This window comes from Solenopsis invicta, chromosome 8 (genome assembly GCF_016802725.1).
Source record: "Solenopsis invicta isolate M01_SB chromosome 8, UNIL_Sinv_3.0, whole genome shotgun sequence".
Classification (NCBI taxonomy): domain Eukaryota; kingdom Metazoa; phylum Arthropoda; class Insecta; order Hymenoptera; family Formicidae; genus Solenopsis; species Solenopsis invicta.
Window position 1 is genome coordinate 8083687 of NC_052671.1, and position 19784 is coordinate 8103470.

The 19784-nt window shown below is 35.2% G+C and overlaps 1 protein-coding gene across 5 annotated transcripts in view; it reads left to right on the top strand.

Moving 5' to 3' along the window:
- Nucleotides 1–18918, top strand: part of LOC105207975 (regulating synaptic membrane exocytosis protein 2) — a 197256-nt gene extending 178338 nt beyond the window's left edge. For 2 of the 5 annotated variants that reach the window (XM_026130151.2, XM_039452978.1), the window contains exons 20-23: nt 7369–7456; nt 7687–7766; nt 8211–8318; nt 8956–9266. In XM_026130151.2, the coding sequence (XP_025985936.1) occupies nt 7369–7456; nt 7687–7766; nt 8211–8318; nt 8956–9266 (587 nt within the window). Of the gene's footprint in view, nt 1–3516; nt 3661–7368; nt 7457–7686; nt 7767–8210; nt 8319–8955 lie in introns of those variants that run through there. The other 3 variants (XM_011177679.3, XR_003268193.2, XM_026130152.2) reach the window with 3 other exon arrangements.
- Nucleotides 18919–19784: the final 866 nt, after the last annotated feature.

Here is a 19784-nt window from a genome sequence, read left to right on the forward strand (position 1 = left end):
CCTCCACGACCATTTTTACTGCATTTTGTGATACACTTTTCCTCTTTTTCTATCTTTCTCTTTTTATCACCGTTACTGTTGTTTAACGTCTTGTTGGTAACCATCACCGCCACCATCACCGTCTCGTTCGACCAAGAGAGACTCATTAATAAACGTCACATCATAATCGTGCATCCAGATGTAAGTGTGCGAGTGCGCGTGTGCATTGTGTCTGGGTGTTCGTGCACCGTCTCACATGTGGTTGTCCCACCATATTCGTTACGTGTCTACATTACACGAGTCACCTGCCTGTTTCTTTCTCTTTGTTAATGTTATTTTTTTCTTTCTGTCCCTTATCTTCGATTTTTATTAGAAAACAGTTTTCGCACAGAAAACTAAATTTCATGAACTTGCTAAACGTTCTACCCGAATTCTGAAAACCATTCTTGTTTTCGAATTGATGTAAAGCAAAAGAATTTGAAAATTTGACAGTAAATAGAAAAATTAATAAAATAGAAAATAAATGATTAAAGATGTACTATTAGACATTATATTTTCCATTAAGAACAGATCTCATTTTAACGTAAAATTAATTAATACTAATACAATAACTTGATAAAATGTAAATCTTTGAAAAAATTTCGAAAATATTTCTTATTTTTATTCTTGCGTCTATACTATTTGTTATATGACACGAAGTAGCAGGACACTTCCGCAACAATTATCTCCTTGACGTATAACTTCAGTGCCAATGTTATTTACAAAATTTTTTAACTTTTTTTTAAAAAAAATTATTTATATAGTATATAATTTAGTTTTATATATGTAATGAATATTATTTTGTAATCACATTCCTAGTCATACTTAATGTAGCCCCCACCTATATGCTCAGCCTCACATCGTATAACATTTTTCTAGAAAATTAAAAACCTTTCTTTCTAATTTTCCAATATTTTTGTATTCGAATGTCGATGCAATTATTATTTATCTGTCTCGCACTATCATGTCCTGTCGATCCCGCGCGGCTTGACCGAGCGAACGATTTTCACACACAAAGGAGTCTCTCACTCGTTTGTCAAAAACCATGATTTCGTCCCAGTTTACGGAATCTAAATCGGACGGATCAAAGTGGGAATAGCCCGACCTGGAAAGGATTTTGACAAGACTTCGGGATACACGATCGGTTTGATTATATAGATTTTCGTGTCTAATGTCGACCATGACGATGACCGCCTTCGATACTTGCATTCTCAATTGTGCCTCATCGTCGCTTATCTCATCACACGTTCGATGTTCGGCGTTTTACCTCGTTTCTGGATTAGACTGCAAATCTCCAACGAGCATTCGCCAAAAGAAATCGTCACAACCGATTTTTCGCCACATTCACCGAACTGCGCGGTACCGATTCGTCGGCGTCGGAATGGAATCGAACCAGAGAATCAAAAGTAGAAAGCATCCCGATCATCGCCGTGGAGCGTTCATCGTGCGACATTTCGCTTGGGTCTGCGAAATTTCAAGCTTCGCCGGTCAATCATCCTCTGCTTTTTCGTCTCGAGGAGTCATCGTCCCGGTCGACCCGGAAATGCTCGAATTGGCGTGGTTTCACCGAGCATCAAACCACCACCGTTCATCCCGCCACTGTGTCTGTCTCTCGCTCTGCTTATGTTCTACGAAGAGGTCGATGTTCTCCACCAAAACCAGCCAAAGATAACGCGACCACGATCTGTGCTCTCTGCTCATCTGTATTTGCGATTCGTTGTTGCGCGCCGCTGTTGCCTGTTGCTGATTGCTCGTATCGTCTCACAGCCTGACAGTAACGATTTGGATCCTTGCTCTCGCCCTGTGCCTCAGGCTTTTACGAAGCGAGAAACAGTATCGTTCCCTCCGCCGCCATCGCCGCCGCCGCCGCTGCTGCTGTCGCCGTCGTCAATGTGATCACAATAGCGGAAGACATAATTCGCTGTTGTGCTTCTGTGCCGTTGCACGCACGTGTGTGATGATTTTACGCGCTACGATCTTCCGCTCTTTGTTGCTCTCTTTCTTTCTATCTCTGTCTGTTCTTATGCTATTCGGCCTCTCATCCACTCCGCCGAGTGTTGTTTGACACCAAGCGCTCCGCGTGCCATAAGCGATGCGCTGCTCTGATCGTTCTATCAGCAAGATTATCGTCTCTTCGTTTTTCAGGCTTAATGGTCGCTTCAGCTAGCGGCTTTTGACACATGTTGAACGTACGAAGACGATATAGATGATACGTTAACAGTCATAAAAATATTTTGTATATCATTCAAGAAACTGATGCTCGAAGCAATTACCCGATAAGCGCTACAATATTATTTAATATTATTTTAATATTAAATAATATCTCTAAAATATTAATAAAAACTAGTTATACGTCCACTTCTGATAATATTATATGAATGTTATATGAGGATTAAATAATATTATTTTAATATTTCAAATTTGAAAATAACTTTTAAATGTAATAATTATAAAGTTTATGAATATTTTATGTATAATAATTTACATTAATTTTTTATTACAATAATATTCGTAGAACGTTTTCGTAATATTCCACGGATATTGAAATAATATACCACAAATATTATGTAAAAACGAGCGTATAACATTGCTACAATACTCCCGTGATATTAAAATAATATTAAAAATATTGAATAATAATATTCGTATAATATTCGTACAATATTCTAGAAATATTGTGTACTATAGGATAGTGGCAATATTGCTTTTCGTATCCAGTTTTTACCATTTTTGCAATATTATGCTTTGCAGTACATTCCGCTAAAATGTATTGATTTTTTAAACGTATAAAGAAGAAGTTAATTTTTTTATTTAGTTCAACGCGAAATTATCGCCATTTTTATCTGCTGACGGCTAATGAAGACAGTAAATTTGCAAGGAAGTAGACTCTGAATTGTGCATGAGAAAGAGACTGGCTAATGTGTTTGGAGCACGTATGAAAACAATGAATTCAACGCAATGGGTCAAAGTGCTCCTCACGATTATCCCTGTCAAGTCTCCTCGCTTTCGCTCGAAACAGTCGAATTTGTGAAGCATCCCTCTCGTCGCTACGTTGAACATTCGAAGCGATCATTAAGCGTCCCGACGTTACTAAAAGAATCGCAAAATATCACCAATATCAATTTCTCGCCATCCGACTTCCTGTTGACATCTGTGTGCATCTTCGTTCACATAAGTGCACGGCCTCGAGCGCAGCGTGCACTTTTGAAATTTTGACGCCTCACTGTATTGTTGATTATCTTGATATCCTTTCTCGGTCGGCACCGTCCGCCAATGCCAAAACTCTGAACGCTCTTCGTACTCAACTCGAATCGCGAAACACTCGGTTCGCTCGGTCGAAACGCCATCGGCCATCGTCACGACCCCGATTATCGACGACAAATCGTGGGCCACGCACGCACGACCAACCAACCAACCAACCAACCAACCAACCAACCAATCAACCAACCACCAACCAACCACCAATCGACCACCATCGACCACCAACAACGACAACAGAGTGCGTAGTCCCAACAGTTACTGTGTGGCAGTGCGAGCCTGTGTCTCCGAGGACCGGTAACTCGGCCTCCTTCCCATTGCCGCACTCCACACCACCTCGATAAATAATCGCAAGGCACTGTCAACCAACGTTACGGGCTTCCGGTAAGACACACTCTTTCTCTATCGCTCTTTTCCTCTACCACTCTCTCTCTGTCTATCTGTACTTTGAGCAGAATCTCGCTTCCAACTTTTGCCTCTTTTAGTTTACCCTCAACAAACGATATCGTAGCATTTGTTCTGCAACGATGAGAGAATAAGAACGGACTAGGTTTAACGATGTAACAAACGTAGATGTGTAGCTAAACTATTGAATATCCGTTAGAATATTAATTAGTCCATTAGATATCCATTAGTTTGAACGTTAGTTCGAAATAGACGAAACTAGAAACGGATCAAAAATAGAAATAGGATTTGGATTTGAATACGCCCAAATCTGATTGAATTCCTGGATTACAGCTTTAAATTTCATAAATTTTAATTCTCACAAACATATTCATTCACGAAATTTTAATGTACATTTAAAAAGAAAACAACTCTATGTCAAACATTAATTCCATTAGTGATATCACGTTTTATTCGGCATTGAAATCGGTAATAAATATTCTATTTTATTTGAAAATGTTTTGTTTTTTTTCATAATTGTTCTTTTTTACAAGTAATCATAATAGAAAAGATCTCTACAAAATTTATATGGTAAATAAAATTTTTATAATTATTAAAAATAGATAAATAAATTTCTCTCTCTCTCTCTCTCTCTCTCTCTCTCTGTCTCTCTCTCTGTTTATCGTATGTCACGTTTATTGAACATATTTTTTTGACACATGTTGAACGTACAAAGACAATATAGATGATACGTTAACAGTCATAAAAATATTTTGTATATCATTCAAAAAATATTTTTTCTCTGCAATCTTATTTTCTTCATTCATCTTTGTGGGGATCTTACTCAACTTTTTACTTAATCAAAAAGGTAAACGAGATGCTACACGAAAAGGGAATTTGAAAGAGGTACACATCATTATACTGTTGATAGAGAATACCGTTCTAATATCTCTCATGTTTCGCTTCTTTATTTTTGCACTTTTTTTCTCTCCCTTTGCGCGCACGTGCCATTAATTTGTCTTTCCCCCGATACACGCTACATTGTATTTTTCAAAAACGCACGCAACGCCATTTATCATAAGACAAGGAAAAGATAACATGTCGGTAAACTTCACCCGCGGAATATTTTCTTCCCCTTTTGCACGCGTCTTTCGTGATCCCATCGTGATATAATTTTTTATACATCGAGATTAATTATACTTCTGTTAGTTTTGCAACTTCTCGGGTATATCATTAATTTCCTGCTTGCGTTAATCGTACTCCATTTCATCTTCTGCTCTCATTTATTAGTCCAGTTAATCATTCTAAAGGCCAAGAGTTAGTGCGTTAATTCTTTGCCACGATTTAACTTCATCCCTTTCTCTCTCTCTTTTTTCCACGATTATATCTCTTGTTGAATTTGAGCGAGACAACCATTTAAAAATAATATACTCGATATTTTCCCGGGAATTGCTTTTATTATTCTATTTGACTTTGTTAATTATCAAAATTTCTTGAGCAAATTCAGTTTAATTAGCGGTTATAACTTCATTAACATATCCTAATGGTTTCGCCGAAATACACGTCTACATCAACTTTGCATCTTGAGTTATTTTAACGTTAACAACTTTACGCATAACTTTCATAACTGGATGGAAAAATGAATAAATTTACAATTAATAGAGAGCACTTACACACATATACCCATACACGTTTGCTCGCGCAAACGTTATTTATTTATTTAATAATACATTGCGGAAATAGTGCAATTTTTCGAGTCATCTGCATATAGGTGAGTAGCAAACAAAATTCCCTTATCTTCGTTCCTTTCCTCATTGCAAGCCTTTACGACTTCCTTTTTGCTTCTCTTTCCTAAATTTTCTTGCAATTAGAGCGAATAGCGCATTGATATATTTGTTTCAGCGCACTATTAGTTTATAGATAATTTGAACGCTAGCCACTTACTGCTACCACTGTTGCTATCCACACAATCGTGATCTTAGGTAAGAAGTCGAATGCCATCGTCGTATTGTCGCACGTCTTTAGAACTGTATATTGACATGTATATATGACAAGTAGTATTTTATTAATATGATTGACTTATCTAACAAAATGTCTCTATACTGATTATATGACATATTTCTACCAATTCTTTAAGTATATCTATTGATATTATGCGCCTGATTTAGAAATTGTTAATCTTTTTTATTTTTTACTTTTAAATATTTTTTTATTATTCTTTTCTATATTTAAGTTATTTTATTTTATAATAAAAATATATGTTAATAAAAATATATGTTATATCAAGGAATATTTCTATATTTGTATATTTTGTAGAAAAATATTTTTATTCATAAAATGATAATGTACAATGGATAAAAAAGTATTTTTATTGATTTTTTTTGTAAGAAATTTTTTTTATACAAGAATTAAAAATAAAAAGTATAATACAAAAAAAGTGGAATGTACATATTGATATGTACATATATGTAAATAGAGCAATGTGCTAATAGATATATGAATGAAGAATACGTTATTTACGCCAAGTAAACCTTTGGTTTTATTGAAAAAAATTAAAAACAAATTGGTAGAACTTGTAATTCTAAATATGTTATGTTTAATAAGTAATTAAATTATCTAGACTATCTAGAGAGTTATAATGTTCATAAAAAAAGTATTTGCTAGATTATTGAAATGATGTATGCGGGTGTCCTATAACAAATAATAAGGAAGTGTAAGAATTATAATGAGAACTTTAGAAGGAATATGTTAACAATAGAACAAGAACTATTAGCTCCCCGAGCTTCTAATTATCTTATTACAGCTATCGAGACCGAACTTCCCTCTTCGTAGAGTTGAAACTCCCTGCTATCGTTGGTACTTTGGAGCCGAAGTTTGTATCTTACTTCTGTGTAGAGAACGCGTTTGGAATTTATTACATACATCTACGTAATTCAGGAAGCTTCGGTCGTTGAATTTCACGATTCGGTTAGCAGTTCCATTGCCGTTGATTGAATTGCTTGCATAGAAATACCTACTACATATTCTTGCACAATAAAGTCGACGTTATCAGCAATTTAAAAATTGACAATAGTACGACACGGTGATATGTTGATTTACTTTATTTGTTTATTTTGAATTGTAAAAGTGACATGTACGCAAATATAATCTCTTCCTGCTTTTCTTTTACCATTGTGAGTGATTTTAATATACGATCAAATATTTTATTTAGTACTTTTACAATTGCTTATTCGAAGTACCACTTAAATAAGACGATCAACATAACGCGTTCACAGGACTTTTGAAGCAAACGTTAAGAAAACTGTTACGTTAACAATACAATATCATTTATTAGAATCATATTGAAATTCACACGACCGAAGATGCTTTGCAGCTGTCGTATTGTTGAGTAGGAAGCTTCTCTGAGAGATCTGTTGCAAAACTGAGTTTGAAATTACAAGCCCGTAGCACTAACTCTTCTGACTGGCAGGTGTAAATTATTTGATTCAATTACAACTTAACTGCAACCTGTATGGAAATACGGTACTTGGAAAATCATCTGAAACTAGGAATGTCAATTGTATAACATGTTAATATTTTCGAGCATGGTTATTCGGTGAATAAATAACATCTTGATAAAATAGATGTCTGCTTGCTCGCGCGATGCCATACAGTTTGCAGCTGATCCGACGTGATCAGTAGTGTAAGAAGATATTTTTCAATTTGTAGGGCGGGGTGAGCGCAAAGACAGCGTCATGGAGATTCCTGAGAGATTTTACGATCGAAATAGCGAATCCGACGAAGACGAGAAATGGAGGTACGCGATCCATCTTGCGTGACAAGTTAAAATGGATCAATCACTCCATTCTATTCACATTTTCGACGTATTTATTATTGATTCATCAATTATGCTTTATATCATCGCGTCGTTAATATTTTACTTTAGTCACAGCGATGAGGAGAGCGCGGAAACTCCAAATCATCCTACATTGATATTCATTAAGCTAAACGTAATTGAATTTTATGACATAACTTTTGTTATTGCAGTCAGTCGGCGAGAAATGAAAATGGCGTCGATCTGAAACTGGGTCGTGGACAATTGTTGCCGAAAGGAAAAATAATCAGTGGTAAAATATTCGTTCCAGCCTTATGAGCTCCTTAATTGGTCTTCTAAAATTAAATTATTTGTTTTCGCAGATTTTTATGTTTCATCCTGGTTCCTCTGAAGATTATATAATTTTCAGTGACTCCAGAAAGTTATTTCCATAATTACACTTAACTACTATAATTTTATTCAATTAATAAATTGCAGATCTAAAGCCGCATTTATTTTTGATCCATTAATGTTCATTTCTACCTAAAGTATTATAGATTAACTTTGGCCTCGCTTTAACTCACTCTCCACCCTTTTCTCATTCTTAAGTTAAACCGAGATCAAAGTTAGTTTTGTACATCGATGGAAGCTCCGGCATAAATCCTCTCGAATATTCATTAATTTCGATTCCATTAAAATTTTTTCTCGTTACAATTTTGCTTTTGCACTCGCTTGATTGCGATCGCAAACATTGCAGGAGCGCAGAACGGCGAAGTGCAACTGGGCTTCTATATGTGCAAGGGAACTCTCGAGGTCGAAGTTATCTGCGCAAGGGACATTTGTCCCGAGGAGAAGGAGGAGCCAGGTAATTTGAGGAGCGTGCCTTTGCCGCTGTTAATTTCCCCCATTCGAGTTATTCGTTCCTGTTTGCAGTTACTATAAAATTCTCGCAACGTCGTACCTTTGAGAGCCTCCCGGCCATTTATCCTCGCGCGAGCGTTAATTCCGTAGTTGTTACTTTTACAGCGTGCGGGCGTTCGGTCTTGATTATTCATGCATTACTTTAGCGTTTAGAAACAAATTTCCGCGCGGGCGTTCAACGCGCCGGTTAATCGCAACGACCTACATCCGCTAACTCGTTAAAGGCTTATTAAGGTCGACAGTGAAGCGAAGCTAACTAAAATATTTACTTTTACGAATATTTTAGACGTAATGTAAAATAATAAACGAAGCTATTGGCTCAGTCTTTTTATATTTAATTTGGTAAAAAAAGAATATTTAATAAGACTTGCGACAATAATACATCTTAACTTATCTTCTTCAACCGTTTCTATTTTTGCGCATTATAAAAGATCGAATGTCTCTTTGATCCATGTCTTCAATTGAAAATTTCCAGGAGAAGAAAATTCTCTCCACTTCCGCAGATACCTTAAAAATAAACCAGATTTAAAATAAACTATTTTCCCGAGTACCGTCGGTAAAATGTTTATCCTTATCCGCAGATACTTACGTGAAGACGTACTTGCGAGAACGAGACGGCGAGAAGTGGCTGCAGAAGCGCAAGACCCGCGTGGTGCGACACTCGAAGACCCCGCAGTATCGGCAGACGCTGAAATACGTACGCTGCGACACCCTGCAGGGCAGGCACTTGCTGGTGATGCTGTGGGAAAAGAAGCAGGGCTTCGAGAGCAACCAGGGGCTGGGTGGCGCCGAAGTGGATCTCGATGTACTGCCGCCGAAGGAATTCATCTTCGACTGGTATCCGCTCTTCCCGATCCACACCCTCGGCACGAACAACGCGGACTCGCCATGATGGCTAAGGGAAAAATGGGCCCTCGAGGCCGGCGAGCTCGACCTCAGATTGAGCCTTTTGCTCAAGGACGAGGGCGAGTCCGTCGTCAAGATCATCTCTTGATGGAAATCGTGGCTGATCATGTGGCAATTTCGACTGGCTCGAATCGAACGCGATCTCGAACTCCGCGCGACAACGGCATTCTTTATTATTGCAAGTCCTTGAGAGTAGCGACGAGGCTCACGTTGTTGCCCAGAATGCAAATGAAGTTCGCGTCGACAAGGTTTAGTTTTTTTTTTTTGCTACAACTTTTTAATCATAACTTGTAGCAAATTTGGTTGGATCGCACTGGTACGTACTGGTGCACATTAAAGTCGCTGTACACTGATCTAACCTTGTTTAAGAATAAAAAATAAATATTGTAAATGATGAAATATATATTTTACTAAATAGTATAATAAAATATCGATTGATCGGGTTTTCACAATTTTATCTGTTTATATTAAATGCGTATTTTTACGTCGATTTGTGTACGACAATTTTAATGTGCATCAGTGCTCACTAGTCCAACCGAATTCGCTATTATATTCACAATAATATACGGATGTGTTTGGATGATGTTCAGAATAACACATTTATTTTATTCAATTGATCTATCAAATTACATTGTACACGAATATTAAATATTAAGCGCATCCAATGCTGATATTAACGTCCATTAACGTATTTTATAATTGTTACTTAATCAATCTGAAAGTGCAAACAAATAAGTAATGAACACATCTGTCAGTTGTCAGAATGTTCGGTTTATTTATTAACATTTGCAAATACAAATGATCGTGGAAAGGAGTATTTCTAAAATTGGATATTATCGAAATTTTATAATAAAAGGATATGTCTTTTTTTCTTTTAATAAACATAAAGTTAAAATGTCATGGAGCGTAAGAACTTCAGATTGCATCGCAATGTATAAAAAGTAATTCTCAAAAATAAAAAGATTAGTCAGTAACGTGGATCGATCATACGTCGTACGACAGACTTGATTGAAAAAAAAAAAATGCTTAGCGTATAACCGGAAGACAATCAACTTCAGAGGGTTTATACAATTGTTCAATAAGACAATCAACTTTAAAAATTGTAAAGACAATGAAGCTTCCATTGAACTTACACTTGTGAGCGTCAGCGTCAGCGTCGTCGCGTTTCAACTCGGTAGTAAAAAAGGAAGTAAAAAAAAAGAATAGAAAAGATGAGAAAGACAGATTCAAGAGAACCGAGTTCCTTCGATTAGCGCCTTTCGAGATCCACGAGTGCCGATGAAGCGCTCGCGGTGATTTTAGCAATAAAGGTGTACCTGTGAAAGTCTTGTTCGCACGAAGCGGCAGGAACAAAGAATGAAAAAGGTACGGAGAGTTTATTTTTCGACGAGCAACTACAGAGACAAGTGGAGGCAGCCATATATCCTGATGAAATGATAAGGGTCCATTTTTCCCGAAACAAATATAATGATCGACGAGTGAGTATCGTCGACTGTGCGAAGCGAAACTTGATCGACATCTGCCGCCGGCGGTGGTTAAATCTGGTTGATCCAGTCAGTGATTCGATTGAATTTCGCACGTACTAATTCAAATATCGATACTTAAGGGTCAATATAGGAGGATGTAGACCCCTCCTATCTGATCCTTCTACGCCGACGAGGCGCTTTCGGGATTCGCGTTTCTATTTAAAGTAGATATTCGATTGAGAATGTAGAACTTAAAATTTGCAGTAATATAGTAAATTATTGTAATCCTTTTAATCTATTAATTTTTCAAAATGTATTCTTTTGCCGTGCTCTTACATTAAATTTATTATTGTATAAATTTATATTAATTTGTACAGAACATAATTTCAAATTATTTTTTTTAGAATTTCTTTTTTGTATAAATAGCTAAAAAAAAAATGATTTATGAAAAAACGGAAAACAGTCGAATCAAATGGAACGCCTCGGTCGGCGTGACTAAATAATGCTTTAACTATTTAATGATAGACAATCGTTTCAAGGCTCGCTGGCCGAGCCGATGACATAAAAAGACGAGTAATTAGCTTGAGGTGGTGGCGAGATGAGCGGATGAGTTCCCGGAGGTAAACTTCGCGGCCAACTTGAATAATACCCAACCAAACTCGGTGTTTAGAAGTCGCACAATTTTTGTAGCTCGTAGACTGATAGCGGGACGTCGAGGCGGACTTCTTTGACGTTTCTCAGATGTAATACTGACGTCCCGTTTTGCGTAGCGTCTCGAAGATCACTATGACCTCATGAAGCAAGTTCGATTGGCCATAAAAAGAAAAAAAAAGAAAAAAAATCGACAGAAACAACATAGGAAGAGATATGCGAAAATTCCAATGCGAGCTTAATTCATCACTTCGGGATGATTCACGATGATCCTCGGGACGCGTTAATGTGAATGTTTAAATCCTATGATGTCCCGCGACGAGATTAGGGACATAATGGATTGTCCAGAATTATTGCGCTTACCCCGCCCGAGTAATTAGTAATAGGTAATGAACGTGATAATATTAATTAATGATTCAGCAGCATTCTCACGATATGATCCATAAATTTATTATTACGCTGAGTGTGATGCGTGCACAGACGGAGAAACACGCGGCGGTACTTAAGTGATGTGGTGTATCGTGTATAACGTGAGGCTCACGGCGGGTCGGTATCGACCCCCGGGACTTGGTATACACGTGCACATCTATATAAATATATATATTATATATTATTGCAATCCGCGGGGAAAACTGTAACGAAGGATAATCAAAATGTACATGTGTTTAACCGGTACGATTAAGGATAAATACGGTGTCACTGTCCCATATCATTAAAACTCGGTGTTAACGATGTAGATGTTTAAGGGATGTCAACGAAAGTTCGGTCGAAAATTTATTTTTGCGAAGTTCTTTGAAAAAAACAAAAAGAGAAAAAAACGAAATTCTTAACGACGGTACATAGGTACGCGGCTCTTACATTGGTAATGTCGTTTCTTCTGTACGTAAGTTTACGTTGATTCTACCTTTTTAAATATTAGATCTCTTGCAAAATATCAGATTCTCTGACTTTTCTTACGGAAACTTTTACGTATTCATTATTCACGTCGGATCTTTAAGATCCAACGGTTTGGACAAATCTTGCGATTCCTTTGAGGATTCCTTAATTGGCAATCTGTAAACGGCAGACTTTTGATCGGAAAGGCATGCACAGGCGGAATCGCGAGCGCCCAAGCATTCAGAAGAAAGTAATTTTTTTACTTAAAGCACACGGAGCGGAAAAGCATATCGGCCCGAAAAAAAACAAAAATGAAGAAAAAAATGACTCTTTAATTACGGTTGTGCTGTTCAGACACACATACACACACAAACATCTTTTATCGATATAATCGCTACATCAGTCTCTCGCCTCGAACGCCAGCGACACGCCTCGCAAGACTCATAAACGAGACGATTGTGCCTTTGCGAGGGCTACGTCAGATATATCGTAGAAAAAAAACAGTGTTTTACGAGCAATCGGCCTAGAAACATATCCGATGATCATGAATATTAAACAATACAGATTCGAACTTTGCTGTAAAACAAATTACTTCTTGTGATCTCGTTATATGCTTATATTTATAATATGTAATACGTTACGTAGTACTCGTATCGTGATCTTAACGATATTACGCACATTTACCAAAGTCGTTAATATTTTAATTAACGTGCAGCTTGTAATGTAAATTAAATTTCGAAAATTTTAAATATTAATTCTTTACTTTACGAACGATAAGTTATACGAATTACGCGAAAGAAACAAGGAAATAAATTCAAAATATGATCTTAGCAAACGACGAAAAATCGAAAGTACAAGCGAAAGAGATATTTGTAGCAAGAGGATAAAGGAAATCGGTGAAACTTTCGACGAAAAATCACGAATTAATTCGAACAGATGCATCATTTCGTCGAGGGTTTCCTCGTGTGAAGATTATCGCATGGACAATCTTCTCGTACGAATGCAATCATCTATACTTTAGACGGAGGACTTCTCTCCTTTGTAAGTAGTTGAGCGCATTCTAAACAAGTTTTCTACTAGCCTTCGAAGTGACCTAACTATTACGGACGTTATCGATGCCGTTGTTACTGCTTCTTGTTCTCCTCTCTTGACGATTCTAGATAAATTAATACTTATTAGAGCTCGAAATGAGAATTTACATTTCGTACACTGAGAAAGAAATGGTGGTTTGACTAAATTTTTCGACTCGATTGAATTTCTTCAGCTCACGTATCTATGTATAATATTTAAGATAAATGTATATGTAGTTAAGTTAAATATATAAACGCTTTATCCAAAGTTCAAGTATTTTACGTATTTAAGTCAAATACATAAATACTTGAACTAAAAAAATTTAATCGAGTTGAAAACTTTAGTCAAGTTAACAATTTTTCTTTCTCTCAGTGTAAAGGTTTTAGAAATTGTAGTAATATCAGTGTTTTTTATCAGTGAAATTACAAATCACAAATTAATTTTTTTTTCTTTAAATTATTATTTGGTCATTATTTAAATCAGGCCTGTATTATTCTTTGCGTTTAAAAAATTTTTATTCTTTGCAATTCTTTTTAAACTATTACAAACTAAACACGCTCTTTCATACATTTTATTTATTTATTTAAACTTAAATAGATATAAATAAAATTAAGTGTTTATAATGCAAACGTATAATTATATCTATATATTGATATTTACATCTATATGTTCAAAAGTCTCTGAAAGCGAAGGATTAAATTATCTTCGAACACGATGCTTCACTCATTTCTAGCGCGTTTCTAAAAATCTTCTAGTAGTTTTCGACGAAGTTCGAGCTTACAGTGAAACCCTTACCTTATAGTAAAATCTAGACACGTGTCATTCGCTCAGATAAAGAGCAACTACGATTTTTCTACGATACAGAACGCTAGCACCTTAATGTAGAGCATGACTTGAGTCTGTTTCACTATATTGTCTTACGTCTAATTATGACGAGCACGCACACAGGCATACACACGGACACACACATACACACGAAATACACATAGAGACAGACGGACGGACAAACAGGCAAACAAATACATACGCAAAAAATATATTGTATCAATCTTGACAATCGAAACTATTGATTCAAATTTACGCTGTGGATCTCTAGAAGATAATATATACTTATTACAGTTCATACTATATACATATGTACTATGGGCCGTGTGTAAAATATTCCTAGAAACGATCGCTAATTATCGCGTAATTGTACATTCGGTACATCATATAAATTATCAGGTCAATCACAGATATAGAATTACTTTCCTCCCCTTCAAAAAAAAATTATTGCTGAATATAGTTGAAGGAAATAGACTTTCTTCCTCTCTAGATGAATATCGACGCGATTGGTCACCTCGTTGAGAACGCTGTTAATTAAGAGTTACAAGACGGCCTGTTCCCTTACATATCTGTGTTGTACTCGTTCTAACTTCTAACTGTAAGTGTCAGGGACAATCTCACGGAAGTGCGCGCGTATCTTCACGTGGATCAAACAACAACGGCATTCTCTAGCCTGCGTAGCAGGAAGCGTGTCTCGTATCAGCGTTTCGGCGATGCAAATCGATCGCCGTTTGAGTTTCTTTAATTGCTATGTTAGTGACGCTAAGAATTTAGCGGAAGGCAAATCGCTAAATGGGCATACGATCAATCTGTTATACTTCATGACGAAACGCTGTGCGAGAAGAAAACTAGCCATCTGCCGATTGTAGTTCTCGTTCGTTTTCGTTCCTCGTATGATTGTGATCGTCCTCATTATTCCTTATTATCATTTCCAACACTTGTTCGATCATACTTTGCCACATTTCACGAGAAAGGATGTTTCGCGGGAATTTAATTAAGCGATCGGCGATAATGATGATCGCGATCTCCGTTTCTCAGCAGGGAACGCTCAAGTACGGCCTAAAATCACACATTCGAACGAGTCACGAAAGGAATGCTTGATCCTCGTAGATGCGCGATTAATTGTTACATACGTACACCTGTAAGTACTAGCCGTTAAACTGATGATTTATAAAATGTGTAATTAAAATGAAGCGCGAGAGAGAGCGGCTTCGAGAAGGAAGAGGAGAAAGGCGAAAAACGGAATCGCACGTGAAAGATTTTAAACGAGTTACAATAATCATTCGGGACCCAAACAATTTCGGCCGCAGAATTAGGGACTGGTAGTTTAAATGTGTTTAGCGATAATTAGTCTGCAAAAAATTCAATTCGACTAGAACTGATTCATCGTTAAAGAAGATATTCTCTTTAGCAGAAAGAGCTCTCGGTCTCCGCTAACTGACTTCTTCTATGACACCGTTTCGCTCGAGGCAACTCGAGATTCCATACACTAGACTAAAGCAATCGAACTGTTTTTCCAATATTCTCCGCGTTTCGTCTTTCTAATATATCGCTCTGTCGTTAGTGACTGTAGATACTAATATAAAATTAGAACTTATGAAATTAGACACGTTAAGAAATTCTGCCATTTTCTCATCAGCCATAGGGATGGCAGAAAAACGTTTCGCTGGTGTACAGTAAGCTGATTTCCTTCGATCATGACACGTATTGTGAGCCGTCAAAGTTTAGAAATTTATATACAAAATTTCATTTATGAAATTTCACCTTTTTGGATAGTGAATACATGAAGTAGCGAATACATATTGCACTAATAATAAAAATGGTTAACCGCTCTTAAATGAAAATTATATACATATATATATATACATATATACTAAACTTTATTACTTATTTTGAATAATTATTTTAAATAAGAGCATTGATATTGAAGAGATACATCTATATTTACAAATCATATATATTTAATACAATCACTTCTTAAATATTATCAAGTTTAAATTATATACGTATTTAATAATTTTAAATGACAGCTGTCACCCCTCCGACATAGCTACATAATTTTATTAATTAAATCTCTGACGTCTGTTTGAACATAATAAATATGGCTAACAACGTGTCGAGAAATACTGAAGAATATCAGCGTAAACAGAAATACACTATGGCCTTGTAAAGTCTTATATAAAAAAGGGCAAGTGTGTCGACGATTCTTCTTGCTTTGTTTTATTAGAATTATTAGAGATTAAAATTCGTATAATTTTTACGGGCGATTGCGCAATCGCTCCGCGCTCGTGCGTACTTTCACGAAAGTGATTGCTCGCAAGAAAGAGCGCAACAACGGGAAAGACACCCTTAACGTAGCTAAAAGATATAAATACGATATGTTGTCACACATATATCAAACTTAATGTGATGTTCCCTGCATGTTGAATGTTGATCGTCACGTATGTGGATTAGCGTCACCGAGTGTGATAGAATTGCGGGTTAATCAGAGTGTGGGTAATTAGCGGTTAAGTGAACTGCGATACAATTTACTTTCTATTGATTTTGTGGTAATTAGTGGTTACGAAGCAGTCTTAATTATTAATTAAACATTGATTGGTCGATGGTGATCGAGGAAATCGTTTCAGAACCAAATAAAATTTATTCTTAATATAACGTATGAGATACCTGGGTTGAATAAAAGCCACTTGATTCCTTTTATTTTTCAAAAACTCTATGGATATTAAAATATAATGTATTTCAATATATATTTCCATAAATAAACTGAGGATATTGAAATAAAGTGTATTTTAATATCCTCATAGTTTAAGCCCATCTTGTATGCATAAATTTATATTAATTTAAAGTTTTAATTTTATAAAAAAAAAGCTCCGTTAAATAAACAAGATATTTTAATTCTGATTGGTTACAAACGGTTTTTTAGAAATTCTTGATAATATTTAACAAAATATTTGAGAGTAATTATTAATATTTTTTGTTTATAAAGTTTGAAAAAAATAATTTGAATATTGTCCTAAGAACTTCTTGTAATCGATGAATCAAAGTTTATATAATAATTAGTAAATTTATTTAATTTTAATCAATTAAAAGAGTCTCGCTCCTCAATTTCAGGAACAAAAACTACGAAAGTATCTAATATGACTTCTACAATTTTTTTACAAGGAAAGTTCTCTGAGAGACAGTAAAAAAAATGGAATTTTCTATATATTTAAAGATATTTTGCGGATATTAGCAGCGTGTCTTAAGATAGCTACCATGTCTATCTAAAAATCTTATTTTGTTCTCAAACACGTGTGTTTTGTATTTAATCTGTCTATTGTGTAATGATGAAATGTCGAGCATTACTAATTTCTAATCGTGGATCGATGATAAATAGAATAAAAATAAGGCGAGAATAATAAAGGAAAGAAGAAGGCAATGTAATTAAATAATAACGTAGCAATTAGAATAGACATTATTATTCTTCAGTGGAGAAATGTATTTTTCCATATGTCAGAAGAGAGAGAGAGAGAGAAAGAGAGAGCAAGCGTTCCATTATAGTACAATATTGTATGTAATATTTTTCTTGAGAAAGTACAGGAAGGACCATCATATATCTTGCAAGAATGCAAATAGTTTCGATTAGTCAGCGATTAAATTAGAACAATAGGTAGATTGTTGATAAGGTTAGCGCAGTATGCTTCGTATTTCAGAATTAATTTTTCGAAGATTAAAAATCGACTGCTGCGTTCGGTCGTGCTAAGAATGACGTGCAAAAAAAAACAGGTGATATGAAAAGATATATAAAGATAAGGAGTGCCAGATTGACAAAATGTATAGAATGTATAGATTGACAAAATGTACAGTGGCTTTATACATCCATAACAGAAAGGTACAAAAAGACGAAGCCTCAGCCGATTTCCGTTTGCTCCTCGTTAAAATTTTGACGACGGTATACAAGTCGCAAATTTTTTACATTAAAATTTGTCTTCCTAAGAATTTTGACCGTATTATTGTCTTCTGTTTAATTGATATTAAATTTTAATTTAACATCAGTTGAGTGATATTAAAATTTAATAAGTTACTTCCTTGCTTTTATGCATACGAGTGCTTGTGCAGCAAATGGTACCAGTAAAATACAGTTGTGTATGCGGTCTGTAGACTAAAGTCTGTGCTGGAAACGAAAAATTCAAATACTTACTGTGTAATAAGTCTAAATTATGCAAAAATATCTCATAGCTTGATTCGCGAAGCGACGATTGAGCTTTTTTTTACATTTGTCTCTTTCCTTTCTTCCCACCTAACATCTGAATACGCTTACTTCATTTGAGATGCAAAAGGCACAGAGAGACGATTAGGTCTAATGTCGACGACAAACTTGAGGGATGACTGATTTGTAGTATGTATAATATGCGTATGTGTGTAAGTGTGCGTCTATATGTAAGGCTTTTGAGTTGTTCATCCATCTACTTTTCCTCGAGAAATTTATGGATTTATGTAAATCCCTTCCATTTTACATTAACCACTTTTCCCACCACACACGTGCAGCACGTATGCAGACACACCACAGACACATGTACACACGCATGTACACACCCACGTCATGTACGAAAGAAATGCTGCATATATAAAACAAACGTTAGATAATTAATGATGTGAAAAAAAAGCGAGATCAAATTGCTGCTCGTTCCTGTAATTATCAGAGACATGTTTTGTTCTCATGTAAAGCACACACACCGAAATAATAAATAATATTTTTTGTCGACGTAATTTATCTTAATTTATCTTCATTTCCTCGTCCGTCCGTAAGAGAAAACGAACGAAAAAGATTCAAAACTGCAAGTAACTTAGGTAACTCATCTAAATTAAATAAAATGACAAATCCATTTAATGCCAACTCTTTTATTCACTCAGAAATTCACACGACTTATAACAATACACAAATATTATATTAAATAAGTTATATTTATATTGTTTATTTAAATATTATAAATAATTATGGTCTTATCTATACTATCAAAAGCATTTACTTTTAGCAACAGCTAAAGAATTTTCAGTGAAACTTTTACAATTTTGACAGTTTTTTAATTCTTTACAATAAATTAAATTATTACTATAATTAAAACGTATGGTAAATATTTCTTTTTTTAAAAAAATTTTATATAACTTAAACGCAATTGTGAATAAGATATTCTATTATAAAATTCTACATTACCTACGATAAATAATGAATATTTGCAGTATTTAGTGTTCTTGTAATTATATGACAACAAATTACACAATGTACAAAGAAGACCATTAAAATCGTAAACAATAAATTAAATTTCACAAAATTATTATAACTTAATGAAAAATTTCCAATTTGCACAAATTCACAGATTTTTTTTTATAGAGTCGTATATACAGTATCATTTTTTTATTCATCTTTCCGTTGTATTTACAAATTCAGAATTTATCCATTAATTACTAAATTTAAAATTTATTTGAACAACACAATGTGTTTTTCTTGATATATGACCGTTAAGATTTGTATGTCCTGTCCCTTCCTATTATGTTTGGGAGGAAAACACGTTCCTGCCGGCAACGTGTTTCATTACAGTTACCAATCTCGCACGTGTTCTGCGAAAGGATAACAT